Source organism: Pseudorca crassidens, chromosome 6, assembly GCF_039906515.1.
Source record: "Pseudorca crassidens isolate mPseCra1 chromosome 6, mPseCra1.hap1, whole genome shotgun sequence".
Taxonomy (NCBI): Eukaryota; Metazoa; Chordata; class Mammalia; order Artiodactyla; family Delphinidae; genus Pseudorca; species Pseudorca crassidens.
Window position 1 is genome coordinate 19411540 of NC_090301.1, and position 27555 is coordinate 19439094.

Sequence of the window (27555 nt, forward strand, 5' to 3'; positions counted from 1 at the left end):
TGGCGTGGGGAACCTGCCACCTCTGTCACCACGATTTTGCCTCAGTCCACACCCTTCTAGCCACTTGCCCTCAGACTGGGTTCAGAAAGCTACCCGGAAGTACCAATACTATCCTCCTCGTGGCCTCTTTGGGCCGGAGTAAAAACCAAACAGGAAAATGGGAAAGGGGAAAACCGTGGAGACGGGACAGCGGGAGGGGCAGTAGAGGAAGGCTGCTGGGAGGCTCGGCCCTGATCTTGCGGGTTCTGCACCAGCTCTTGTCCACTGGGGGTCACCATCCCTTCTGACCCCACGGTGGCCTCTGTGTGGTATCCAGGGGTTGGGGTTCCCCCTGAGGAACCTGGACATGGGTTGAGGGGGTTAGGCCTGGAAACCAGGGACAGAGGCAGATGTCATGGAAGGTCCCTCGGGTGTCCAGTTCTCTGGGGCTCTGAAATATTCATCTCACTGGTGAGCTTTGGTTTCAAAGCTGGCGCCTTTGGCTTGGCTGGCGGTGGCAGGAGGAGCTAAGCGCTCCCTTGGGGCTGCTTTGTCAGGGGCCAGGGGGCAGCCATACTTCCGCCTCACCTGCCTGCTCTCCCCACCTCTCCAGCCATGAGGACCCAGAGAGCCAGTTTAAAACTTAGAAAGTAGTGGTGGGACCACACAGCGTCAAGTGCCCTGACTTCCTGTCATCTTGTGCCGTGACCTCAGGGTCTCACCTGTAAAAACAGGCACCTCAGAGAGGTAATGACAGGGTACACCTCAGGTGTGGGGAGAAGCTCACTTCATGAGCTGGGGTAATAGCCGACTCAGCTCAGCCTCCTCCCATGGGAATGGCTCAGCTGGAAGAGCGCTTCCATCCCCAAAACTTGTCACCCTGGACCCTTCAGAAAGAGCAGAAGCCCCAGGCAAGGGACACACACTGGAAGGGCCAGAGTGGAAGCTCATACAGCAACCTGGGGAGAAGGTCTCTGCTAACGGTATGGTTAACCCTGATGTGGGCTTTCTGGAGTATTCTGTTGGGAATGCCGTGGAGGGGATGGCCTTGACAGAATCTTCCAACCCTGATTCTGGGGTTCTAGGCCAAAACCTGGGCCTTGTTTTAAAGTAGAAATGATGCCCGGAAGTCCACAGGCCACAGTGCCAGGTACCTAGAGGGTCAGGGAGGAGGATGAGAATGAGTCCTTATTCTCATATGTAATGATTGGTATTTTTTCCTATCACATGAAGGCGATGTTAAGGGATCGCAGCCTCCTGGCTCTGTGCTGGTTGGAGATGTCCCCCAGCCCTTGGCAGTGAGTCCCGTTTTGGAGATTATAGCGGCTGTGGGGACAGGGCAGAGGAAGGCCCCTTGCAGAGGATCCGGCTCTGAGAGTGAGGGGCCCTGCCTGGTACTGAATGTGACTATTCTGAGGGGCTGGGGGTGAGGACAGGTGTTTCAAGATATGAGGACTTAGGACATGAATCATTCTGAGGTCAGTCTGTAAAACAAAGGTGGCCTGGCCACAGCGCGCCACAGGATGGTAACGAGGTGTGCCCTGATACAAATGTTCCAGCCTTAAGGAAGTTGGCAGGAACAAAGCCGAACACGTTTGCTCAGGGCAGAGCTTCTCAGAGGCTTCCTATGCCATTGCGCCTTGTGAATTTCCAAAAGGGGATATGGCTTGTTTTTCAGACTTAATCTGTTTCTGAGCTCATCCATTAACATCTCGTGGGGCGGCGCTCTTTAGGGCAGTCTGGGAAATGCCTGGCTGGATGAGTCTAGCTTTCCACTCTCTGGTTCGGGTAACTAATCCCTCTTCCTTTCCCCGATGTGGGCTGATTTGGGGGGAAAAGGAGGCCAAAGGAGGTCATTTGCCTGGATCCTCACAACTAGTTAGTGACAGAGTTAGAACTCGAACCCAGATCTCTTGCCTTCCTGCCTCGTACTCTTTCTTTTCTGCAGCGTATCGCTGTTTCTCTGCAGGCTCTGTGGTGAGTGAGACCCAGGAGATGCTGGTCCAGAGGGCAGTCTGGGAGGAGAGGGAGTTATGGCCGCCCCCAGGCCCAGGTCATGCCCTGTGCCTCTGCCTCTGTAGCCATCCTCCAGACCACGTTCACATCCGGCGGAGATTCTTTAGGAAGCAAGTCATTCCGCCCTGAAGCCTTCTGCTCTGGTCTGTTAGGCTGTTCATTCAAAAGCAGAGACTCTTGGAGTCCGAATGGACTTTGATCTTTTGGTTCAGTGCGCTTGCTTTACGGATGAGAAAACTTGAGTCCAGAGATGTGTGGTGGCTAGCCCTGACTCACACAGTGGAGTCAGGACCAGAGCCAGGACAAGAACTCAGCTCCCTGCCTCCTAACCCAGGGCTCTGGCAAAGGTCAGCTTTCTACGAGGGAAAAGGAATTGGTGTCAACGAGAACGGTCTTCACTACGTCAGCTGGCCCCGCGTGTTGGTGTTCGCCTCTTCACACAGGTGACTGGCGGGGGCTTCAGGGGCTTTTGCTCCAGGCAGGTGTAAAGGCAAAGGGCACTCGAAGTCAGACGTCAGATCTGGGTTCAGACCTATCTCTGCTGTTCGCCTGCTGGGGGACCTTGGATCGGGTTTTCTCCGAATTTCAGTTTTCTCATCTTTAGGGTAGGGATAAGGATATGCCCCTCATAGGGCCCTTGCGAGGAGCAGACATCCTTGGTAGCCGGTCGTAAGTACACGGTACTTGCTACTCTAAGTGGTTCTCTTCCTTCCCTGCCCACCGCAGGGAGGGGTTTGTCTCCCTTCTCTGCTGTGGGTTGTTCATTATCTGTCTGACTTTCCCCCTCCTCATCTTGAAGTTCAACTGAAAAAGGTAGGAGAAGATGAAACACAAAGGAGATGGATGGGGCTGTGTTTCTGAAGCTGCATCCAGCCCTGGTTATTGCTGTCTGCTTTCCTTATCTGCACTCCCCAGCTGTTCTGACCACTGGCTTGGCTGGGGTCTCCAAGGTCACCTGCACTGATGACACTGCTTTGCCCCCCTGGAGAAGGGTGATGGGGGGACCCTAGTACTTGGGTCTTCCCATGCCCTCCAGGGTGGCTTCCCCTTCCTTGGAGGCTGGAGCCACCTTCTCAGTTTCCGACTGGAGAGAGGCTACCCTGGTTAGAGCCCGGGGTGGGAGGGAGGTCATGGGTTGGCAGCCTTATCCGTTTCTGAGCAGGAGGGCATGGAGAACTGGGGGGATGGGGACTTGTTCTGGCTCTGCCTCAGCAATGCGGGCGCTGGCATCTGTTACTCTGAGTTCTCAGACAGCGGGCAGGGCTGGGAATGAAAGTTCCAAACCCATGACCAAGAGGGCCTGTCACGGGCTGGGCAGGAACTTTCGTGGCTCTGGGGTTTCCTGGTCTGTCAAATGACCAGATGATTTCTAAAGTTCATTCCAGCTCTGACATTTCAGTTTTTAGATCCTCTCGGCATCATCCTGTTGACCGCAGAGGCCAGGCGGACAGAAGGATAAGTTGATTCTGGGCCCCTTGGTCTGTGTGCGTCAGGCCTGGTGGCGTGCCCAGCCACTCCCGGGTGGATCTTTTTACTCCTCTGCCCTCCTGGCTATGTGCTGGGTTAGGAGGGTGAAGTGTTTGCTTGGAGGGGAGTGAAGAGCTGGGGGAGTTGGGGTAGGTAAAGGAAAAGGGAAGGAAGGAGGCTGTCACAAGAGGCCTGGTCACAGCAGGCCAGGGGCTGCGCTGCTGTGCCGGCTGGGTGGGGTTTCCTGAGATGCGCACTCTGAGCTATTCTTTCCATTCTGGCTCCGGGCACCCGTTCCTGGCAGGGAGGCGGGCAGGCTGCCTGGACCAGTCAGCTGCTCCTTTCCGCCCCTCCCTCCGACACACACACATACACAGGCACCCTCTTGCTGTAACCCCAGTAGCTCCAGCTTCCTCTCAGCAGATTCCAGAGCCTTAACCCTTCAGATGCCCCCCAGGGAGCCTGAACCTGGGCCCCAACTGGCTGGGAGCATGCTGGCCACACTGAGACGGCGCCAGGGGAAGGAGGTGGCTTCCCCAAGGTTGCCTCTGAAATCCTTGACAGCCAACAAGTCCTGTGTTTGAGCCCACCCACTTCCGATGGCTGGGCCTGCGGGTCATGTAGGATAAAGGAGAGGTTCTGGCTCCTTCCTGATGGGAGATGAGAATGGGGTCATGAGATGGGGAGCAAGCTTAGATCTAACTTGACAAGGATGGGGTGGAGTCTGAATGCCTTGATAAACTGCATTGGGAGGAAGAATGTTGTAATGATTCGACCTGCCAGCAATGGAACAGGCTTGCTTCCTGTTGTTGGAGTGTGTATGCCAACAACAGAAGCCGAATGTCTGCTGTATTTTAGGAAAATTCAGGCTTCCGATGGGGAAACTTAAAGGTCCTTTTTGGCCCGTGGAGACTGTGAGCCCCTCCAGTAGCTACCAGCGGAACTCAGATGCCCTGATTCCTGGTTTCTAGTTTCTGGGTATCAATCATACTCACTTTGTATCTTCTCCTGCCTCTTTACCCTCCTTCCCTTTGGACGCCACATTCTCCTGCGGTTCCCACCTTTAGTCATAGTCATGAAAGTAAATACCGACCACTTCTCCCTTTCCCTACTACCTAGTCACGTGCCAGGCCCAAACCTCATCCCTAGCTGAGGCCTTAATGACGTGGAAGTGGCCAGCGCTCCATGTAGGTCAGGCCGTGGCCAGGGAGAAGGCTCAGGAGCTGCCAATGCTGGCAGCCCTGGGCCTGAGGTTCCTGCCCCTCAGCTCGGAGGGGAGTGTGACTGAGCTTAGCTACTCCCCTGACTGGCCTGAACACTCTCTCCATCTCCGGCGCACAGGTCTCTACACCAGAGAGCTGGGATGTAGTCCTGGCCCCGGGCCCCACTTTGTGGCCAGGGACAGGTCACTCTACCTCCTCCTGCACTGTGGCTGGCTCCTGGTAAAGGGAGGGGTCAGCTTGCCTTAGATGAGTGAGTTTCCTTTCAGTGCTGACTTTTAAGAATCTCCATCTCTGACCACTCTCTCTCCTCCTGGTGGTTGCACAGGGTTTGGGGACCATGGGGATGATGGAATGGGCTGAATGGTTCAGCGTCCACTTGCTGTGTGAGCGTTCTTTTGTCAGTAGAGGGTCTGAGATGGGAAGCTTTGAGAAGTGATGTGAAGTTCGGATAGGCAGGGTGTCCAAATGAGGATGAGAGCAGAGACATTAAGAGCCCTGGAGTCGGTCTGGAGCTGACCGACTTCATCACACCCTAGCTAAGTAACCTTGGGCAAGTGACTTAATTCTCCTAAGCCTCTATTTCTTTATTGTAAAAAGGGATAACAACATATCCACCCTGTTGGGCTATCATAAGGATTTAATGAAATAATAACTAAAGATAGGCACTATTTTAAGTGCTCTACATAGATTTTCTCATTTAATTTTTATAACAACTCTGGTATAGTGTTAAACCCACTTTCCAGATGGAGAAACTGATGCATAGTGAGGTAAAGTGGTCAGTGCCGGTCTCTGGTGAGCACGGGCTGGTGGCTAAGCCCGCAGAGAACTGGACTGTGAGCTTCTGTGTTCCCTGCGGAGAGGTCTACTGGTGAGTTCCTCTGAAAAGAGAAGCGTCACAGGGAGGGGCGAGGGAGGGCAGAGGGCGGTTTCATGAGTCAGCGGCCCACTGTGCTGGACCGGAACCCCAGAGTCCTGGTGGCCTACCCAAGGCCGGCCTCGAGCTTCCTGATTCACCCTCTGGTTTGGGGAGGGACCTGTCTGCCCGGCTTGGCGGGTGGAGCATCTGGCTGGCGGGGCAAAGGGCAGGCCCCGCGCGGGTAACTGGGTTTGTCAGATAAGTCCCAGTCCGTTAGCGCTGGAAATGAGCTCAGAGATCATCTGGGTCACTCACCTCATTTCACAGAGGTGCGCCCTGAGGAGCCGACAGGACCAGGTCATGGTGACATCACTGTCAAGTGACTCGGCTGGGGCCTCCGACCACAGGGTCTTTCCTGCCAGTGTCTCGCCAGCCGTGTTTAGCCTGTTGTCAGCTGGGCCCACGGCAGTAACGATAGATAACCCTGCTCCACAGGTGGCCCACCCGTGCTGCTTCCCGCAGACAGGATGCTGTCCTCCCGGTGGAGTTAAGGGGGGTGTTTGGAAGGGGAGGGGGGGAGGGCGCTGTCGGAAGAAGGAGCCTCTTGCCCCAGGGCAGGAGAGTCCAGTTTCTCTCCCTTCCTTTTTAAAAAAAGTCTATTAAGGGGATGCAGGTATTATAACTGCTCATGAATGTTATCCTACCCTGACAAACCCAAAATACTTTCAAAAACACTTACTATGCCTGTTTCTTAAACTCACACCACTCAGTGTTGGGTCTCCCCGTTCTCCGCTCCCTGTTTCCTCAGGGTGCTCTACCCCACCATGCAGGGCCTTCCGCCATGGCCGTGTCACACCCTCACTGTCGGGAAGGTTTTCTTATTTCTGACCTGACACATTCTTGATGTTCTGGTCCATTCACTCTGGGAAGATGGAGAACAGCCTTCTTCAGAATAACTCATTGACTCGGCCTGTTATTCGAGCCCTCCTCCCCGCCCCTCCCTGCTACCTTCCCCTCTCTGTGTTATCCCAGTTGAGAGAGAAGAGTTAAGACAATCCTTTATCTGCTGCCTGCACTCTGCAGGGAGCCCTCAAAAGAGAGGCCAGTTCTCCCGCCCTCCTGGCAGAGCTCTGGGATGTCTGCTGACCTCGATCTGGGCGTGCTTTCTCCCTGTGCGGTCCTGAAGTTCTTCCCTTGGGAGACACTCTAGGGGCCGGTGGTGGCCCTGTGAAGGGGCCCAGATTCTCTCAGGGCTTAGGGCCCTTCCAGGAACCTCCTCCTTAGCTCTTCCCAAGTCTTCATCTCTGCCACCTCAGAGGGGAACACCAGGCCCCAAGGCCATTTATTTGGCATAAGAGGGCCTAGAGAGCACAGCATAATATAGAGGACGCCTACCCAGGACCTTCAGCCTACCTCGGTTCTGGTTGTGCCATTCACTTGCTAGTTCTGTGATCTTGGGAGTCACTTCACTGTTCTGGGCCTGGATTCCCTTAGTGGAGCTGAGCATCTGGGGCTGTACAACTTTGGGGTCCCTTTGGGCTCTGTTTCTGGGGTTCCCTTCTCCTCACTCCTCAGCCCTCCCCTGGCTGTGGGGCTCTCCTCCCGCAGAGAAGGCACTGGCTGGATCTGGCGTGACTCCTCAGCACTCTCTCCTATCCTGGCCGCCAACCCGGGGCGGGGGGGGCAAACAGGCAGGAATCACAGGGACACCAGGCACTTGGCTTTCGAAACGTGTGTCTCCCCGTCCCGGGGGCTTCGGGGCCCTGCACTCCCTGGCACCCCACTCCCTGGCAAGGCCACGAAGAGAGTGGTGGCAGCCACAGGCTGTCGCATGCCTGACGCTCCTTGGCTCTTATTTGAAGGAACCAGAAAGTCCTGTCTCTGGCCTGCTTTTCTGCGCAGCCTCCCAACCCCCAGGGGCCATCCCCGTGCACCCACTTGCTCAGGCCTCTCGGGTGGCCCCTGACTCAGCCTGCCATGGTTGGCCCTCCTCCTCCGGGCCTGGCAGCTCCAGCCCTGGGGCTAGCTTGTTGTCTTCAGCTTTGGGCCTTGGCTCTCCCCCAGCGCTGCCTTTCAGGCCGGGAGCTCCTGCCAGCTGCTGTGGGTGCTGGGCTGGCCCCTTCAGTGGGTCCCAGCTGGCCCTGTGACTCACCCGTGGCTTTGCTGGGGCCATTGGGCTTCTTCCCTGGTCACTGGAAGGCCTTCTTAAGTGAGCCCAGGGGTGGGGGCGGTGTGGGTCCCAGGCCCGCTGCTCTCACACCACTGATGCCCAGCGACTGCTTCGGGCTCCCACACGATATCCCCGTCTCCTGCCTTCCTGTGGCAGGAGGCTACACAGAAAGGGCTGGCGTGAAGGCAGAGGGGCAGGGGCTGAGCTGGTGGGGTGGGTGGTACTGGGGGGATGGGGACGGTGGCCTGTGGGCAGGAAATGATGCGCTGTGATGGGGAGAGGAAGTCTGAGGCTTTCCTCTCCACAGAGGCAGGCTGGATTGGGGCTGAGTGAGCGGGGCCTGGGCACTCATGACTGCTTCTCTCGTCTTTCTTTCAGGTCCCAGCAGCTGGGGTCTCCCCTCAGCCCGTGAGCCACCATGTCCCACCCCAGTGCCCCCCCTCCGTATGAGGACCGCAACCCCCTGTACCCTGACGCTCTGCCCCCGGGGGTCTACGGGCAGCCATCTGTCCTGCCTGGTGGGTACCCTGCCTACCCACAGCCTGGCTACGGTCACCCTGCTGGCTACCCACAGCCTATGCCCCCCATCCACCCGACGCCCATGAACTATGGTGAGTCCCTGAAGGGCAGTGGGGGTGGGTGGGAGGAGGCAATACTCATAGCACTGAAGCTACTTCCCTTCCTTCCTTCTCAACTTCCTTTATCCCTTTTTTCAATCTTCTCTTTAGCTCTCTCCTTCTGTTTCCCCATCTTTGTTACCTCCCTGCTTTTTCCTTCAGCTCCTAGCCCCGCGGACCACCTGCCAGCCCCTTTATTCAGAAAGGAGACTGGGTCCGTAAGACACACACCAGAACTTACACATCAGATGAGAAAGTGGCTGGTGAAGTAATTAATTCCTTCAGAGCTGCGACCCGAGGAGGCCGCTTCCGTTGCCCAGCGAGGCAGCTGCCACCCCACCTACACTCCCCACTTCCTTAGGAGCTGCCTTTGGAACCCAAAGCACTTTTGTTTTTTTAATATTCTCGGTGCTGACAAATCCTCATCTCTTAAGGTAGCATCTGATTTTCGCCAACATCCAGAAGTCGTTTGGACGCTTGATAAACATCATGGCTGGTAAATTTGGTCAGAAATGAGATGAGATTAGAATGTGGTGAGATTTTCCTGTGTGGCTCACATGCGGATTTTGAAAGCAGCTCCCAAAGAGGCATTCAAAGAATGTGTTGAGCCCCTGCAGCATCTCTGGAATCCTGGAGCACAGCCAGCTGTCATCTGGCCGTACGTGTTCTGGTGTGAATATTGGTACATCAGTCACATTTATGGTCACGCCTCGTCCTGTGCACGCACACCCCTGATATTTCTGTTTTCCCCGAGTCCTAATGTTTGCCTGATGTAGATCAGTCTGCACACTCGGTTCTCCATCCTCCACACACGTGCGCTGTTTCTATCTTCCTTTTCCTCCTTCCACCCCCGAGTTCCCGCTCTGACTCCGCCAGCCCCTCTGCCCCGCGCTTGCCTAGATTCCTCATGAGGTCGTGTCCCCTTGATGGCAGTGACCACAGGTGTTCACACCCCTCAGTAAATACATGCTGACGGAGTGGTCACACCTAAGCCCCTTTGGCCAGGGGTATGCTGCTCCCTGTGGTACCAGCTCTGGACACGTGGAAGGTACCTAGAGAACCTGGCTGGGGAGTTCCTGAGTTGTAACACATGTCTTTTGGCTGGAGATACCTGAGACTGTGAGATGGTGCCGTGGAGGCTTGGGGATCGAGGCCACACGTCCCAGGTCCCCAGTTGGTCATATGTGATCTGTCCCCAGGCTCAGGCCAGGGCTATGATGGGGAGGAGAGAGCTGTGAGTGACAACTTCGAATCTGGAGAGTGGGGTGACAGGAAAGTCCGACACGCCTTCATCCAAAAGGTGAGATATGGGTTGGGAGGCTGGTGAACCTGGGCCCCTGGGGCTGGGGGAACGGAGCCGGGGGACACTCGTTTCCACGCACAGGTGCTGCTGCCTTCTGGGTCCTCTCTAGCCCTGCACTCTCCTCAAAGGGGACCCCAGTTCCTCTAACCTGTGTTCGCCCACCTTTTGTTCCTCTGTTCCTTGACCTTGTTTTGGGGGGCAGATTCAATCTGGGAAAATCTGGGCAGCTTCTGCTGAAGTGTTCTGCCCCCTGCAAGCTTCCTTCTCCTGTTAGACGGGAGCAACTTGAAGCCAGAACTGATTGCACTAGCTCACAGCCCCTGCCCCCATGTCTCACGTTTGCCCAGCACCTGCTCAGGGTGGACAGATACCTGACAATGTCAGGCTGAACCACTGTAGGCGCGGATGCTGAACCTGGGAGTGCGGTGAGGCAGGGGGCAGAGGCAGGGCAGTGAGTGACAGTGCAGGCCAGGTGCTGGGCAGGGAGGGGGAGAGGACAGGGGGCAGTGTGGGGTGGGGGTCAGCCCTGGTGGGGGCGTGTACAGCATCTGAGCCCTTACTGGGGGCGGCCTGTCTGCCAAGCTGCAGCGGAGCTTGGAAGTGGAAGAGGAAGAGGAAGTGGAAGAGGAGTAAGAGTAGATCCTTCAGAATGAGGCAGGAGACTCCTCCCTAGCTCTGAAAGAGGGGCCAGGGCTAGGGTGGTAAGGTCTTTGGGGCTCCTTGGTCTCAGGGCCCGGCTGCTTCCTGGGGAGAGTCCGGGAGTGCAGGGTGGTGACCGTGCTCCCCACCACTGCCTGTGTTCCAGGTTTACACCATCATCTCCATCCAGCTGCTCATCACGGTGGCCATCATCGCTATCTTCACCTTTGTGTGAGTCTCTAGGCCTCTCTGCACCGCTGGGAAGTAGCTCTGGGGTCCTGGGCTCTGGGTCACCTGCTGGGAGTGTGGCTTGGGGTGGGCCCTCAACTCAGAGGGACTGGAAGAGGAGCTGGGATGTGGGCGATTAGAGAAGAGGGGGCAGGGCCTCGGCAGGGAGGCAGACAAGCCGAGGTGTGACTCCTCCCTTGTCCCCCCTGCTCCACAGGAAGCCCGTCAGCGAGTTCGTGAGGGCAAACCTGGCCGTCTACTACGCATCCTAGTGAGTCTGTGCTGCTCCCTGCACGGGGGCAAGGAGAGGAGGGGTGGCAGCTGACCAGCTTTTCGGGGCAGGGATCAGATCCTTTTGGAGAGGGGCCCTCCCAGCTGTGCTGGGAAGTGGGGTGTGTGCCACTGAGTGTAAGCGTCACGGAACTCCTGAGAGCCAGGGGTGGGGGACTGGTGTCAACGTGCGTCCTGCAGGACCATCCCCGTGTTCTGGCAGCCTCCTCCCTGGCCAAACCCCCTGTTACAGATGTCCTCAGTGCCCCTGGCTGGGTAGCTTCCCCTCACACTTCTAGATAGCTCTCTGGACCTCCAGCCTGCCGGTGTGGTGAGTGCCGCCAGGCTGGGCCGGGAGGGGGCCAAGGGGCAGAGGGGGTCTGGAGACTACTTCCCTGTCTCTTCTCCCCAGTGCTGTGTTCCTGGCCACGTACCTGACCCTTGCCTGCTGCGAGGGACCCAGGTGAGTCCCAGAGACTTAGACAGTGGGAAGGGATGGGGGTGTGGGGCTGTTTTGCACAGAAAGGGGATTCCTTAGAGCAGCTAAGTGGAGACGTACCGGCAGTGATGATGATGATGGTGGTGGCTATCGTTCGGCTGTGTGCAGAGTGCCTGCCGTGTGTGGGATCTATTTAGCTATCTAGCTGTTATTCTTACAGCTACCCTGCAAGATGTGTAGCACTTAAACTATTTAACAAATAGGAAGAACCCAAGGCTCAGAGAGGCCGAGGAACTTTCTCACAGTCACACAGGTAGTCAGAGAGCTGCAAACGAATCCAGGTCTTTGTGGCTCCACAGCCCAGGTCTGTCCTATTGTCCCTCTTGTCCCTGCACAGACACCTGAGCAGGTATCAAGGGCCATGCCAGCCTCGCCTCCCCCAAGTCCAGGCCTAATTCTCCAGGCACATAAGCCAAGAGTCTCCTTCTGCTAATGGAGCCTCTGAGACCTGGCCGGCCCCACACCACTTAACTATGGTTTCTTTCCCTTCAGACGCCGTTTCCCATGGAACCTTATCCTGCTGACCCTCTTTGTGAGTCTAGAAAGGTCCAGGGTGTGGAGATGGTGAGGGAGGGCTGGTCCCAGGGAAGGGATGGTGGAAGGCTGTGGTGGAAGATGTCCCTAGCTCTCTCCCCGACCTTACCCTGACCCCTGCCCTTGGTCTCCCCGGGCTTTCCTACTCAGTCACACGTATCGCCAGCTCTGGCAAACCCTCCTGGCCGTGCCCCCAGGGCTCCAGCTCTCTTCTTAAGTGTCTCACTCTGGTCTCTGTCCTTCCCTCAGACTCTTGCCATGGGCTACATGACCGGCACCATTTCCAGGTACGTTCAAGGACAGTTACTACACGGTGGTGTGTTTTATAGGGGAGCGTGGGGCATCTCTGGGCTGGCAGCCACCTGTATGGGTGGATTCTGGGCACGATGCTTCCAGAAGTAGTAGTTTTGGAGTCATTCGTGTGTGGCATATGCCTCTGGCCTCTCTCAACTCCTTCCCTGCAGTGTGTATGACACCAAAGCCGTCATCATTGCAATGATCATCACTGCTGTGGTGTCCATTTCAGTCACCATCTTCTGCTTCCAGACCAAGGTGAGGGCACCGGAGGGCCCTTCCCTGGCCACCCCATCCCCGTTTTATACAGACCTGGCCTTCCGGGCTTGGCACGTGAGCAGGCCTGGAAGGGCCCACACCCCTATGCCAGGCATGTCTCTCAGAGACCTTAATCCCCTTCCCTTCACAACTACATCCACAAAACTGCTTCCTGTGTCTGTCCTTAGAATGTCACGGTCACTCCCATGGCCCCCAGGAGGCAGCACTGGGACTCCCTGGAGGAAGAGGGAGGGCCTGGCTGGCTGGGCCAGGTGGCCCGTCTGACACGTGCCTCCCCCTCTCTTCCTGGCAGGTGGACTTCACCTCGTGCACAGGCCTCTTCTGTGTCCTGGGGATTGTGATGATGGTGACTGGCATTGTCAGTGCCATCGTGCTGTCCTTCCAATATGTGAGTGTCCCAGGAGAGCCGGAGTCACTGAACCCAGTGCCCAGGGCAGACTTTCTGTATATGGTGGTGTAGCAGGCCCCATAGGCCTCTGGCTTCTAGAACCTCTCGACTGGCTATAGCAAAGGCACCCACGCTGAAGCGTCATCCTCTGGATTGGGGTATCTTTGGAAATGGCAGGTCCTGGGAGCCGTAGCACCTGAGGCCCTGGACAGCATCATGGGATTCCTCTGGGAAGCAGTGGTTAGATCTGTCTGACAGCTGAGACCAGGTTCTCAGAGGCAGGTTGCCAGAGGAGCCCAGAGGACCGAGAAGATGGGCTTGGGTGGAAGAGACCTTAGCGATCACTGTATCTAACTCCTCTTTTATTCCAGTCAGCGGGAGGGGCAGCGTGTGAGGCCCCTAGGCTGAGGGGAGCTTCCTGGCGGGGAGGGGAGAACAGTGCTGAAAGGGGAAGCACATGAATGGGAGGGCCGCCTGCCCACTTGACCATGGCTGGCCCTGCCCTTCTGTGGACAGGCCCCTGAAGGGCTGTTGAGCAGGGCTGCCCTGGGGGTGCTCCCTGACCCCACTGTTTATCAGGGTGGCTGGGGGGCTTCCCTCCCAGCCCTCTCCTTTAGTCTGTCCCTCCCAGGCTGGGCTGCAGGAACACGGTCTATTGAAGGCTGACCATGACTAGGGTGAAGGTGATGGGGCTCTTCAAGCGGTGCATGCCTGGGTCTGCCCCTCCCAGAGCTAGAACTCAACCATTTTCTTTCTTCCAGAGCGTAGTGGACACCTCTATACCTTGACTAACTTTGGAGACTGGCTAGGCTAAAGGATGCTGTGATTGGTTTTATATGGGCATTGGATGATGGCCTCTGTTTTCTCTACCATATATGTTACTATTCTTAACTTCTCCCAGGATCTGGAAGGTAGAAGAAGTCCTTTCACGTAGCTAGCTTCCTGGATCTTCGCACTTGGCCAGACATCCAGGGGGGGAGGATGGTCCTGAGGGCCTGCCTCAGTCCAAGCTATGCTAAGATTTCTAATGCCATCCCTGTCCTTTCTCCCCAGGTTTACTGGCTGCACATGCTCTATGCTGCTTTGGGGGCCATTTGCTTCACTTTGGTGAGTAAGACCCCAACCCCTCTAGGAAGGGGAGCTGAGGGGACAGAGGGGAGGAACTGTGAGGATGGTGAATGTAGGCTGCTTGGGAGGCAGGGAGTGGGGCCACAGCCGCCCTTCCCTTTCCCTACTGTCCAGAGGTTCCACTGATTTTCTGGGCATTCCCGTCATCTCTTGTTCACACCGCCTGCTATGAGAACTGTCAGTGGGCCGTATTATGGAGATGGTGTGTCTGTCCCCTTCTGGACAGTGAACTGCTTTAATGGCAGAGACCACGTGTTCTGCTGTTCGTTAATGTGTTCCCTAAGCATATCTAATGGCCCAGAGGCTCCCAGGACAGATCTGCTGACCACTGAGCCCCTGGGTCCTCATGTGTGGCTTCCTGTCCTGTAGTTCCTGGCTTACGACACACAGCTGGTCCTGGGGAACCGGAGGTACACCATCAGCCCGGAGGACTACATCACCGGCGCCCTGCAGATCTACACAGACATTGTCTACATCTTCACCTTTGTGCTGCAGCTCCTGGGGAATCGCGATTAAGGAGCACCTCCCGTTCCGCCCTACCCTTGGACTTTTCTTTCCCTAGAGGGCTGGGCCCTGTGATCTGGGTCTGGGCCTAGACCCCTTTCCTTCCCCTCAAGTAATATGCCCATTTTCCTTTCTGTCCGGGGATGGGTAGCCTCTCTGGCTGTGGATGTGTAGGTACTTGGTGGGGTTGGAGGAACTAGGGACTAACTCACTCTTGCCCTTAGTGGACTTGGCAGGAACTGGGCCAAAGATGTGCATTCTCCCTCCGCCCACTATGGGGCACCAAATCCTTAACAGTTGGGGTTGGAGTGGGGAGGGATGAAAAGAGCCTATCTGATAGCTAAAATGGAATATGAGAGGTAGGAGGGACTTTCTGGTGATGGGGTTTCCTCTCCCACTTCTGCCTCGGGCTTCTGGACTTGATAGCTGGAGCTGTTTCCTCTCTCAGCCCCCAGCAAAGCCAGAGAGCTTTGCCCCCCGCCTCCTGGACTCATAGGCATTATCCTGTACTTCTTCGGCAGCCTTGGCGCCTTCTGACTCAGGAAGGTAGAGGGGGTTTGTGCCCGTGGGTCTCCCCTGCTTCATTCAGCCTCTTCTTTCGACAGCACATATATACTGATCTTCTGGGTTTCGGGTGGGGAGGAGGAGAGTGAGCAAAGCCAAGCGCAGAGGCCAGTACAGAGCAGCATCTATCCGGGGCTTCCTCACGGCTTGTGGTGGTAGTGCAGGCCCCTCTGCGGCCACCTGGTCCCCATTCTCCAAAGCTGCCTGGGGCCTCCCTGGTGCTTCTGAGATCTCTAGTCAGAGGGACCTCCTGCTTCCTGTGCTCAGGCTGCTCACAGCAGAAGGTGAGGGACAAAGGTCAGGAGATGGGATGGTGCGTATGATCACCACTTCCTGGCCGTGTGGTCAGGAAGCAACCAGGGTGAAGAGAGACGGGGGTGTAGGCAGGGGAAGTGCCTTGGGGTCCCCCACCCTGAGAGATACGGAAGCTTATTGTGGTACCCATGGTTCTTCCCTTCTGCTAACTCGGGGAGGGCCCCAAGAGGAAGGAGACGCCCTTCTTAGTTTGTTAACTCACGCTTGGGGGATTTAAGACTTGGGCCCCGTCTCTCCAGCCAGCTACCGCTTTCTTCATGACACCAAGTGCCTCAAGCTGGAATGGGGAAGGGGGACAAGGGTCACTCTATGGGCTGGGGTGGAGACCCAGTCAGCCCAAGGGTATAATTAGGGCTCCTCTATTAAGTATTTGGTCCTAAATATATCCCCAAAAAGGACATAACCAGAAATGTAATAAAGTTTAACGTTTAGAAGGTAAAACCCTGTTTGGCTCTGGTTTTCTTCACTTTAAGGTGTCGTCAGCTCTGGGAGAACTTGTCTGGCTCTGCCCAACGCGTCCGCATCCTAGCTTTGCGTTCTGGCTTGTATCGTTTACCTTTTCTACGATAACCAAGTCTACTTTGTCCCAGCGCTTCCTGGTGATGGATGGCTCAACCCTCAACCCCAGGTCTGGCAGGGGCCGCTCAGAGCCATTGCACATGACCTTTTCTGCACCACGGACCCTTTACAAAAGTGCATGAGAGCCATGAATTCTCTTCCCCTCAAAACTATGTGTACACACGATTTCACATATGGGGCGTGGGGTGGGGATGGACCACAACGTTCAGGTTTAGAACTCCTGCCTTAGAAATCACTAGTTCAATCCCTCGTAACGAACAAGGAAACTGAGGCCCAGAGAGGTTGAGTCATTTGGACACAGCCAAGAGGATTAAGTGCTTTTTTAACCTCCACACCCTGAACGCCTTCTTTGATTCTCTTTATTATTTGTTTAGGCTGAATGGAACCCCACCCTCCTGGCCAGCAGCTCTGAGGGCTTGGTCCCCAGGGCCTGAGCCTAGGCTTGTACTTAAGTCTCTGTGGTTTCCCCAACCATTCAGCCTGGAACACTGAGGCTTCTGTGAGAGGGAGCACACATGAGTAACCAACCCCACACTCTGCCCCTCCCATCCCAAGGGACTCACAAACCCAGTCCTGGTTCCTTTCCACTCAAACACTCAGTAACTTTATTTGCCTTTGGCTGGTTTCTGGGGAGGGATGGGGCTGGCAGCAGCCTGGGCTTCATGCGCCCTCTGGTGGGCCTCAGAGGCAAAGACCAGAAAGGACTTGACAGTCTGGAGACCACAATCAATACAGTCTAGGGGAGGGTGGCAGTGTTCCTCACCACTGCACCCGGGGACCCATCTTCAGGAGTCGGGGCATGATGGGAGGAGGCCCTGAACCTCTGGCTCTCATACTCGCCCGTGTTGGATGCCCGCATGTTCTGCCGAGCCTTCATCTGCTTCAAACGGTCCTTGTCCACTTCCCGCTTGGTGAGGATGAAGAGGAGGATACCACAGGGGAAGCCGATGGCCCTAGGGGTGGGGAGATGTGCACGGGGTTTGGGGAGGGGCCAAGCCTGAGCCAGAGGAGCTGGGGAGAATCTCATTCCAGCCTCACCAATTGCACGAACACTGCAATACCACTCGCATCTATTCAGCCTCTGTGCTGGCTGCTGGAGGGTCCCACTCGAATCAGATCCTGTCGCTGCCCTGCTCAAAACCCCGTAATAGCTCTCTTATCACTTCCTGGCCAAGTTCAAACTCCTAGGCACGGCACAAAAGGGCCAGTGTGGTTGGGTCTCTGCCCACCTCGTCATTCCTTTCCCCTTTAGCCTGACACTCCTCAGCATGAGCCCTGCCATCTCCTGCTGTAGCAACTGTGCAAGATTTTCCAGACAGCCCATCCTCTTTCCCTCTCCAAGTCCTGGCAAAGATTCCCTCTGCCTAAACCACCCCATACCCCCTCCCAGACTCCCCTTCTTAATCTGAGTAACTGCTACGTGGGAGGCACTTCAGTGTGGGGAAAGGTCATGGAGTCACAAGACCTGGTGAGAATCCAGTTCTGAGCCTCAGTTCCCTCCTCTATAAAATGGGGATGTCCTATTTATCTCAGAAAGACTAAAACATTACGCGATAAAGTACTGGCACACCTTAGGTGCTGGAAAAAATGTTAATTTTCCCCCTTATTTTCTTTTAATATTGATCAATAATACGTATTAAGATCAGAGTCAGATTCAAATAACAATGCACTGAACACCTTGTAGGTGCTACTACTATACAACTAATATAATCTCGCGTGATCTCAATTAAATCTCCATTAAAATCTCAATTGGGTCTTGCCCCAAGCTCCCAAAAGAGAGGACGAGGCCAGGGACCCAAAAATGAATCAGATTAGCTCAGCTCACTCCACAGAAAACCCACTATCTCTCCAATTTCACATACTTTCCCAACTCCCTCCCCTGCCCCAGTCCTCTGAGATTCCAGTCCTCACACCCAGCAATCCGGTCTCCGCAACCTTGGATTCAGCTCACCACCTGAAACTTGGAGAAGTTTCTGGGTTCCACCCTCCCCTCATGCCACTCCCCACTGGTGGGCAAAGGGTTAGTTAAAACTCACCAGGCTAGTCCCACAGCTTTCATTGGGTTCTTGCCCCTCTTTCTGGGAATGTATTCCAGTTCAGGGGATAGGGGCTCAGGCTCCTCCTTGCACTCTGGGGAGCTGTGGCTTTGCAGTGCCCGGGTCCTGTTCTGGGAAGCCTTGTTAGCTGTGGCTCCTGAGAGAATCCCTGTGGATGGAGGCAAGGAAGGTAGGTAAGAGAAGGTGAGACGAAAGCCCGGGGAAGGAATGGCTGAGATCTGAGGAAGGGGAGTGACTGCAGTTTGGAGTAACAAGTACCAGGGAAAGTCCAGAGGGAAATGGGAAAATCGCCATCGAGGTGGCACCTTTGAAAGCCACTTCCACGTCACTGCGGGCTCATCACCCTGGTGCCAGGAGAGCGAGCTTCGCTGTTCTTCATCTCATCAGACGACAGGATGTGAAGGACTGCAGTGGGGCTCACATTGAGACGTATGAAGGAAATCCGAGAAATGGTTTTCAAACTGCAGAATGTTAGTACTGGAAGGGAGCTTAAAGGTAGTCTACTCTGTCCCCTCATTTTATAGAAGAGGAAACTGAAGCCCCAAGAGACGAACTGCTTCGCCCAAGGTCAAACTGCTAATTATCCGGGGCTAGAACCCAAGCCTCCAGAAGCCCAGGGCTCTTTCCTCTGCACTGCGGTGAGTGTGAAACACCTGAAGCACGGGAGTCTAAAAGGCTTCCTTGGGGCTCCCTTTCGCTGCAAGACCCCAAAGGTGTCGTGTAACGGGAAGGCTAAGGGATGGACTGGGTGACCTCTAGAGAGCATCTTTTAGCTCCCAGACTCTTTAAGATCCTGCAGAGGGGTGCGGGCAGCAATCGACAGCCCTGACCTCCTGCTATCGCCGAGCGGGATGTGAGTAAAAGGGTGCCCCCTGCAGTCCGGCCCTCCCCGGGGTCCCTCTCCTTACCCCGGAGGACGCGGGCATTTCTCGCCCCCCGGCCCTTCAGCGCCGTAGCAGCTACCACCGCCGCCATGTTCAGAACCCACCCCCCTTCACCGCGCTCCCCGCCGGGAATTGTAGTTTGCGTAAGGGGCCTCCCCCGCTCTTCCCGTCCAGCCTACAGAGCAGAAACTACATCTCCCAGAAGCCCGCGGAACAGACCGGGGCGAACTACTATTCCCAGGAGATACCCTGGAGGCGCGCACGCTCGCTTGTTGCCCTCCTGTTGGGGGCGGAGTCAGGTCGGGCGGAGTTGGGTTCTCCTCTCCACGACCCGGCTCCGTCTCCCAACTCTGCCCTGTGATTGGTGGTTAAGCCAGCCCACCCCCTTCTCTATTGGTCGAGAGGCCGTCGCTCTCCCTGCCGGGGAGTCGCCTACGCCTACTTCCTCCCGGGAGGAGGGGCTCGAGTTCCGCGTCGTCGCGCAGAGCTGACTCTGGGAGGCGTTTGGGCCCAGAGAAGTGGGTTCGCCGCTTGCGCCGCATGGAGTCCGAATCGGAAAGCGGGGCCACCGCTGACACCCCTCCACTGGAGACCCTAAGCTTCCATGGTGATGAAGAGATTATCGAGGTGGTAGAACTGGATCCCGGTCCGCCGGACCCGGGTGAGAGCTGCCGATTCTCGGGCCACGGGACAGGAGGCGCTCACCACTGGCCTTTGACCCCTGCTTCTCTCTCTCCCCACCCCACCCCCACCCCACCACCCGCCACCCCACCGGTCATTCCTACCGACCTCCTTCGCCCTTCCCCTCTCCCCCAACCCCACACTTAGTTCTCAGGCCTGGCCGGGGTGGGGGTTCCTCTGACGCCTCCCCTGGCCCTTCCCCTCACACACCCCCCCTTCCCATCATTCCCTCGCTCCTCCCTTCCCACACGGTCCCTGGCCAACCCCAGGTCCACAGACCTCTCCTGTCCTCCGTCCCATACGCCCCCTCCCCCTGCCGCTTCACCCCTTCTGTCTGACCTCACCTTGCCCTCTTGCCACACGACCACCCCAGCCTCCCCGCACTTCCTATCCCTCTTACCGCCTGCCGAACCCCATCTTTTAACCCTCTCCCCAAAGCAGACGATCTGGCCCAGGAGATGGAAGATGTGGACTTTGAGGAAGAGGAAGAGGAAGATGGCAATGAGGAGGGCTGGGTTCTGGAACCCCAGGAAGGGGTGGTCGGCAGCATGGAGGGCCCAGACGATAGCGAAGTCACCTTTGCATTGCACTCGGGTAGGTCTCTGAGGAGATCCATCGTAAGCCCTGTCCAGGCGGGCATTTGAGCATCAGCCATCCGCTGTGTCGGGAGCATTATGGGGGACACAGCGGTGGGAAAATGCTGGCCTTGCCCTGGAGGAGCTCACAGGTAGGGGGGCAGTATGATGGAATGAAGGAGAGCTTGGCTCCTGGAGTCAGTTGAGACACTTGGGTTCAAATCCTATCCCAGCTACTCGTCTGTTTATGATCTTTATTAAAGTCTCTGAGTTTTAGTTTCCTTTTAAAAAGTTGTCACCGGTAAAAGTTCTTTTATTGTGAATTACAGGTAATAGTACCTTTTGGAGCATGTTTTAGATAATCCTCTTAAATATTAGCTCTTAATAAGGAACCAGTAACATGACGCTTTCCTCACTCAGACCCCAGACTGGTGGCATCCCATGCTGAGAATTGTAAGCGCTGCACATGTACCTTTCTCTTGTCCATGGCATCAGTGTGGGGTGGTGAAGGGAATAGCACTGAAGGGGGATCTGTCCTGGAGAAGGACTTAGAGTTCGGCAAGCTTGGGGAGGGATTTCTCCAACAACCTGATGCTTGAAACTTAGAAGAACTTGGATGCGCCCTTCTTTTCCAGGAGGAAAGAAGTATTACTTTGGGTGGAAGGGGGTGGGCTTCCCAAAGGTCCCGAAGGACAGAATCCTGGGTGGGAGCCCTGTCTCCTTACTCATGGAGTATCTCTTGGGACAGCATCTGTGTTCTGTGTGAGCCTGGACCCCAAGACCAACACCTTGGCAGTGACAGGGGGCGAAGATGACAAAGCCTTTGTGTGGAGGCTCAGCGATGGGGAACTGCTCTTTGAGTGTGCAGGTGAGCGGGCCTGGGTGAGGTCCTGCCCCTTTGGAGGTCTTAGGGGGCTGGCCTGCAGCGGTTGTGCCTCCAATAGCCATTTATGGACTCCCGTTTTGCCAGCTCTATACTTGGCCTGAGGGCCCCAAAGAATAAAATGGTCTGTTGTGGGCATAGGGGAGGGAGGCACTGATTGGCTGAGGGAGGGAGTCAGGGAAAGGCCTGGGAGGAGGTGACACTAGTGAAGGAGAATTGGGGCAGGAAGGAGGCTGTGAGTATTTCAGGCAGAGATGTGGAACGGACAGAATGGGGAAGACATAGGCCTGGGCTATACATGGTTGAGTGGGGGGCCAGCAGTGTCTCCCCTGGGGAGACATGGGGATGTTGGCTTCTGGAGCAGCTCTGAGTTTGGACCCATCCTTTTTTCTGAGTTTTTTTGAGTTTGGACCCATCCTTTTTTTTCCCAGCTGGTCCTTTCTGGGGGCCAGATACCTGGGTCCCGTGTCCCCAGCACCAGGTACGCTGATGCTCTCTTCTCTTCCTGCCCACGCTTCTCTGCAGGCCACAAAGACTCTGTGACCTGTGCTGCTTTCAGCCACGACTCTACCCTGGTGGCCACAGGGGACATGAGTGGCCTCTTAAAAGTGTGGCAGGTGGACACCAAGGAGGAGGTCTGGTCCTTTGAAGCAGGAGATCTGGAGGTGAGATCATCAGAGTGGGATTCAACTCTGAGGGCCGGGGGAGGGGTGAGACCCTGGGGGTCCGTGCCACCTTGAGCAGACCAAGCCAGCTCTGAGCCGGTACACCCCCAGAGTACAGCAAGAATATCTAGGCCCATTCCCTGGGATGTCCCTGCTGACTCAGAAGCGGGGAAAACTTGGCAGACCTCATGGGGCAGACTCCTAGGTGAGATGGGGTGAGGGGCCTCCCTCTTGAGCCTTTGTCTCTGCCCAGTGGATGGAGTGGCACTCTCGGGCACCTGTCCTACTGGCGGGCACGGCTGACGGCAACACCTGGATGTGGAAGGTCCCGAATGGTGACTGCAAGACCTTCCAGGGCCCCAACTGCCCAGCCACCTGTGGCCGAGTCCTCCCTGATGGTGAGAGCAGCTTTCCTGAGTGCAGAGAGGTGGGGACCAGGGTTACGCGTCTCCCTGGCTCCCTCCTGGGCCACCGCCAGCAAACTCTGAGGCCTGCTCTTGGGAGCACTGACCTCCCAGGCCCCAGAGCAGACAGCTCCCCCTTTCCACCCGGGACTGGGTCTTCCCTGGGGCGCTGTGTGTTCCCTCACTTCCTTGCCCCCATCCCCTCCCTCCCCTGCTGATGTGTCTGAGTGTGCTATCTGTTCTTCTCTCCTCATCTCCATCTCTGGCCCTTTAGGGAAGCGAGCTGTGGTCGGCTATGAAGATGGTACCATCCGGGTTTGGGACCTGAAGCAGGGAAACTCTATCCATGTACTAAAAGGTATCTGGGGTGGGGAAGGTGTTAACCTAGGCCTTTGTGGGGCAGGGGCTGAGACCTGGGACAGGATGAAATCCGACTTACTCCTCTGCTTCATCCTAGGGACCGAGGGTCACCAAGGCCCTCTGACCTGTGTTGCCACCAACCAGGACGGCAGCCTGATCCTCACTGGCTCTGTGGACTGCCAGGCCAAGCTGGTCAGTGCCACCACCGGCAAGGTGAGTGGGACCTGGAGCCTGGCTCTGGGGCCTCCGCTTTCCGCGTCTCCTCCCCTTTGTCTCTTATTCTTCACCCAGCCTCCTTGCCCCACTGCCTTTCTTCTCTTAATAGAGGACCATGTTTCCAGGCTCTTCTCTGATCCTCTCCCCTGGCTCATAGGTGGTGGGCGTTTTCAGACCCGAGACCGTGGCCTCCCAGCCCAATCTGGGAGAAGGGGAGGAGAGCGAGTCCAACTCCGTGGAGTCCTTGGGCTTTTGCAGTGTGTGAGTGTGAGCGGGGCCTCAGCCTGACACGAGAGCAGGGGGCTTGGGGGAGGGGGCCTGGGCTGGGGGACCCCGAGTCCAGGTCCCTCCACGAGCTGTCGTGATACTCTCCTCTGCCCAGGATGCCTCTGGCAGCTGTTGGCTACCTGGATGGGACCTTGGCCATCTATGACCTGTCTACGCAGACCCTCAGGCACCAGTGTCAGCACCAGGTACAGGCAGCCTGGAGCCATGGCCACGGCCATGGGAATCCCAGGTCTCTGGGAGCGTCTGCCCCAGACCTGGCTCCTGTCTGGTCCTTCCCTATGGCCCATAGTCCCTCCCTCCTTCCTTGAGAGGTGGGAGCAGATGCCTGTCAGCTCTCCCGCCCCTGACCGCACGCCGCTTCTGCCGTACCCTGCTGCAGTCGGGCATCGTGCAGCTGCTGTGGGAGGCAGGCACCGCCGTGGTTTACACTTGCAGCCTGGATGGCATTGTGCGCCTCTGGGACGCTCGGACCGGCCGCCTGCTTACTGACTACCGGGGCCACACAGCCGAGATCCTGGACTTTGCTCTCAGCAAGTAAGTGAATTGGGCAAGGGCTGGGGTCTCTGTGTGTTTGGAAGGTGGGGTGTAGGACCCTGTGACACCATGGGGGTGTCACAGGGTCCTTAGGGTGTAGGGGGCAGCTGGGCCCCAAGGCCTGGGCCTGCCTGTGAGGCAGGAGAGCTGGCAGGCCTGCGGGAGTCATCTTCCGTTGACGGTGCGGCCTCACATCTCATCCCCTGGGCGCAGGGGCTGGGACCCCTTCCCCTATGCGGGGGGCTCTCCTCTGATCCCCTTGCCGGTTGCTGGCTTCAGGCGTGTTCACTGGGTGTGGGTCCGCCCAGCGCCAGGCACTAGGGGTCTGGAGTTGAGGATGAGCTGCAGGAGGTCCCCAGAGGGCCCCTGGGTGGTGGGCCTGGGGTGGGCCCGAGGTCTTCCAGTCCCTCCCAGCTGTGTCTTCTGTCCACAGAGATGCCTCCCTGGTGGTGACCACGTCAGGAGACCACAAAGCAAAAGTATTTTGTGTCCAGAGGCCTGACCGCTAACAGCTGCAGCCTCTGCTTTGTGTCTGGTGTGGCGGGGGCACAGAGATCCCCATCAGCAGAGGCGGTAGGGTAGGAGGGAAGAGGAGGGGACGGGCCTCGGACTCACTTTACAACCACTTCAAACTGACTTGCCCCCTCTCTGTCCCTTTCTTAAGAGTCCCACCCCTCGGGCCCCTCCTTCCCGCCCTCTCCCTCGTAGTCCTCGCCCAGACCTGGCACGCCCTTCAGAGGGAGGTTCAGACCTCTTTCTCTTTCACTTCCTTTGCTGGTGTGAGCCATGGGGGTGTGTATTTGTATGTGGGGAGTAGGTCTTCGAAGTTCCCGCTCTTTCCCTTCCCAAGTCTCTGGGGGCGGAAAGGAGGAAGAGATATTAGTTAACAGATTTTAAAAATGTAAATAAAATATACTTCCCAGAGACGTGTCTGTGTGGATTTTGTGGTGGCCGGACACGAGGAGGAACCAGTGAGGGGCGTGTCGGGGTGAGGCTCCCTGCCACATCTGCTGGATCTCAAGGTGCCTCAGCTCACCCCCTCAGGCAGCAGCATCCTCACCTACAGCTAGCTGCCTGCCTGTCTGGAACTGGAATCTCCCTGGATCCTCTAGGTTCTTTCCGCAGCTGCTCGCCTGTCCCTCCCTTGCTAAGATGTGGAATGAGATAACCACAGCTGGGAGCCAGGGGAGCTTTATTCAGTCAGGGTGGGGTCGTATAGGGGCAGGGTCTCTGATCCAGAGGTGCGGGGATAAGTGGAGATGGGCTTGGTGGCCAAGATGGACGGATGCTTCTAGTAGGAACGAGCAGGGGCCCCTCCCCTAGTTCAAGTCGAGGTCCATGCTGCTTTGGTTGCTGGTGTGGTAGGCGGGGCTGGGTCCAGGACTGCCCTGGGGTCTTCCCCGCAGCACCCGGAGCCACTTCTGGGCGGCCGCCCTCCAGGGGGCCGTGTAGCGCTGATCACCCAGCCCCATGGCCACGGGCACGGCCGCCGCACTGGCGCTGCCCAGGGAGATGAGGGACAGCAGAGTTCCGGGCCCCAGCGGCAGGCGCTGCTCATAGGCCAGGACGGAGAGGAGCAGGGTGGCCACGTAGGGCCCCCAGCACAGCCCGAAGAGCAACGTGGCTCCAGCCTGTGCCCTGGCCTGCCGCCAGGTGAGGGCGCGGGCCAGGGCCGAGGGCGCGCCGCGGCACACGGCCCGCTCCAGCCGGCGGATGTCCTGCAGCTGACGGTGGGCGGTGGCCAGCACGTGGACCGAGAGAAGGGCGGCAGCGCCCACGGCGGGCAGCAGGACCCCATAGACTTCGAGGTAGAGGTAGGGGGCTGGGAAGACAGCCTGGGAGCTGCAGTTGGCCCCAGGGGCCCAGTGGTTCCAGCCCAGGGCAGGCAGGCTGGCAAAGAGCAGGGGGCCAGCCCAGGTGAGGAGCAGGGCCATCCTGGTGCTCCCGCGGGGCCGCAGAGGCCGCAGCACTGCCATATAGCGCTCCCCGTGCACCAGCAGGAGGTTGGCAAGCAGGGAGAGGAAGGAGAAATTGGGAGCCAAGTAGAGGAAGAGGCAGGACCAGTAGCCTCGGCGGCTCTGGTTCCATAGGCCTGGCAGCACGGGCAGCGCCAGCCCGGTGAGCAGCCCGGCCAGCAGCAGGCTCAGGAAGAAGCAGCCAGCGGGTGGGCCGCGCAGGCGGTGGTCCCTGGCGATGCCCAGGGCCAGGAACAGGTTGGCAGCGACGATGAGGCTTGCCAGGGCCAGGGAGAGCCCCAGGGCCCCTGCGGGAATGGGGCTGGGCATCTCCCTGGTGCTGTTGGGTGTCATCTTGGGCCTGGGGACGGGGGAGACCTGGAGCAGCAGCGGGCGTGCCTAGACGGAAGATGGGGCAACCGGAGTTAGGGTGGGGCTGCAGGTCACTGTCTGCTCGGCAAGGCTGCACATTAATCCAGAGGTCGCAGACCAACAGACTGTGGGCCATATCCTGTTTGCTGATACACATTTTCCCCCCAATGAATTGCCAATTAAAATTTACATAAAAATTCATATTTTGGGCTTAAAAAAAATCAGGTCCTGCCTGTATGATAGCAACCAGCTGGAGTTGAGTTGTGGCTGCCTTCAGACAGCTCCCACAGTCCCCACCCAGCCCCGTCGGCCCATTTCTGTTATCTGTCTGGTCCTCTCTGGGCAGCTGTGTTTATGCCTCTGTTTAGGCTGAAAAGTGGACCCACCCATCCCCAAAGCATTTTGACCATCCCTGCCTCCACCGGGTGAGGCATCTAACAAATTAGCTGACAGGATAGGATAGGGTCTGGCTGGTGTGTAGTGGTCCTCTGGCCAGCCAACAGTTGATGGCCTCCTTCGGGCTGGGGCCAGAGCCGGGACAAGGGACTCGGGGTGGGTGCTAAATGAAGGAGGGCGGTCCTTGTCTTCAGATGCTCGCAGGCTCGTGGGCACCCGTGCATTAAGAGGTGGTAGGTTGCTAAGGATTCGGGGTGCAGGTAGGGGCAGAAGTCACCCTGAGGCAGGGCTCACTGAGTTAGTGATGAGGCCAGGGCAATGGGTGGCAGCAAGGGGTTGCCTGGTCCCTTGCACCTCCCCTCCATCCGCCTTGTCACCAGTTACACCTCAGTGAGCAGCCTCCGGGCAGGACTTCCAGCCCATAAACTTGACGCGTCCCGACCTCTCTAGCAACAGGGCCTTTCCTGGGAACTGGAGGAGGGGAGGAGTTGCTGGGAGGGGGGAGGGTTGGCAGTGAATGTGCAGATGCCGGCGGCAGAGGGCTGAAGCGAGCCCAGAGAGGGAGGAGGAGCCGCTGGGCAGGGTCTGGCCTCTCTGTGGCTCTGACCTGTCCCAGTCCTCCCATGCCCTGTCCCCACTGCCACATCATAGGGATGGGGGACAGGGGAGGGGTCCTGGGCCCTGTGGGAACTCCTGCTTCTGTCAACGGGAGCAGCCGCTGTTGCTAGGATTAAAGTCAAGAGGGAAAGGATTCCTACCTGCCCCCTCCCCCGGGTCAGAGGATTAGAGGGCCCCACGGCCACCCTGAGCGCAGGAGATGTTGCCCCTTCTATCCCCAGCTCCCCTCAGGTCCCCCCAAGATGCTGCACCCCTTTACCCTCAGCTTCTGTTTCTTCTTCCTCAACCTCCCCCAGTGCCGTTCGCTGGGAACATCTTTGCCTCTCCAGCGGCCCTCCAGTTTCTGTTCCCCTTCATCCCTGCACTGTCAACTTTATTAAACCCCAGGAGACCTCAGAGTCCGTAACTTCAATCCTGGACTCTGGAGTCATGGGCTGGAGCTCCCAGCTCTTCGCTGGAGTGAGTCTCCCACCCTACCTCCAACAGACCAGCGAGAAAGGTAGGGTCGGCCGCCGGGGCGACTTCCCAGCAGTCTTATGGGTGTGCTGGCTGTGTGACCTGCACAACCCGGAGGCTCTGGTGGCTCAGGCTGCGTGCAATGGCCTCTGCAAGATCTGGGATCGAGGTCTCCAGGTGTGGCCCCAGGGGCCGGGTGGGGAAGGGGGAGAGGGGGTAGGTACTCACATGGCTGTGAGGGACAGGTGTTGCTCCCCCAGCCTGGGCTTTCCTCTGAGTGTCAGGGAGTTGCAGCCAGCGCTGCAGGGCTTCTGGCGATGTCTGGTGTCCTGACCGGTGAGGGCATGGTACCTCCACTG

At 57.3% G+C, this 27555-nt stretch overlaps 4 protein-coding genes across 8 annotated transcripts in view; 2 read left to right on the forward strand and 2 right to left on the reverse strand.

Annotated features, from left to right (window-relative positions):
- The window catches only part of PNKD (PNKD metallo-beta-lactamase domain containing), a 57553-nt gene extending 38596 nt beyond the window's left edge, over positions 1-18957 (reverse strand). Inside the window, exons 1-3 of one of the 2 annotated variants that reach the window (XM_067740616.1) lie at positions 18818-18957; positions 17889-18057; positions 16430-16805 (exon numbers count right to left, since the gene is read on the reverse strand). In XM_067740616.1, the coding sequence (XP_067596717.1) occupies positions 16589-16805; positions 17889-18057; positions 18818-18884 (453 nt within the window). In that variant the 5' untranslated portion in view covers positions 18885-18957 and the 3' untranslated portion in view covers positions 16430-16588. Of the gene's footprint in view, positions 1-16429; positions 16806-17888; positions 18058-18817 lie in introns of those variants that run through there. The other variant, XM_067740613.1, reaches the window with a different exon arrangement.
- TMBIM1 (transmembrane BAX inhibitor motif containing 1) lies at positions 801-15714 on the forward strand. Its single transcript, XM_067740617.1, is given in 13 exon segments — positions 801-962; positions 8090-8143; positions 8145-8322; positions 9528-9628; positions 10437-10501; positions 10716-10769; positions 11181-11231; positions 11760-11799; positions 12051-12088; positions 12266-12353; positions 12667-12762; positions 13816-13869; positions 14260-15714. Coding segments are annotated over 13 exon segments (1119 nt in total). The 5' UTR covers positions 801-809; the 3' UTR covers positions 14407-15714.
- Positions 18958-19240: 283 nt separating the features above from the next.
- On the forward strand, positions 19241-24323 carry AAMP (angio associated migratory cell protein). 4 transcript variants are annotated; one of them, XM_067740608.1, is made up of 12 exons: positions 19241-19454; positions 19913-20068; positions 20470-20502; positions 20798-20917; positions 21458-21597; positions 21851-21995; positions 22276-22359; positions 22459-22574; positions 22735-22838; positions 22960-23050; positions 23245-23399; positions 23833-24323. In XM_067740608.1, exons 1-12 carry the CDS (start codon positions 19334-19336, stop codon positions 23906-23908), a joined length of 1341 nt encoding a protein of 446 aa, XP_067596709.1. In that variant the 5' UTR covers positions 19241-19333; the 3' UTR covers positions 23909-24323. The 4 variants fall into 4 exon arrangements, with proteins under 4 accessions (XP_067596709.1, XP_067596710.1, XP_067596712.1 ...); XM_067740609.1 differs by having other exon boundaries at positions 19916-20068; XM_067740611.1 differs by lacking the exon at positions 20470-20502.
- Positions 24324-24574: 251 nt separating this feature from the next.
- GPBAR1 (G protein-coupled bile acid receptor 1) lies at positions 24575-27555 on the reverse strand. Its single transcript, XM_067740618.1, has 2 exons — positions 27425-27555; positions 24575-25753 (listed from the first exon to the last, which is right to left on the reverse strand). Exon 2 carries the CDS (start codon positions 25706-25708, stop codon positions 24719-24721), a length of 990 nt encoding a protein of 329 aa, XP_067596719.1. The 5' UTR covers positions 25709-25753; positions 27425-27555; the 3' UTR covers positions 24575-24718.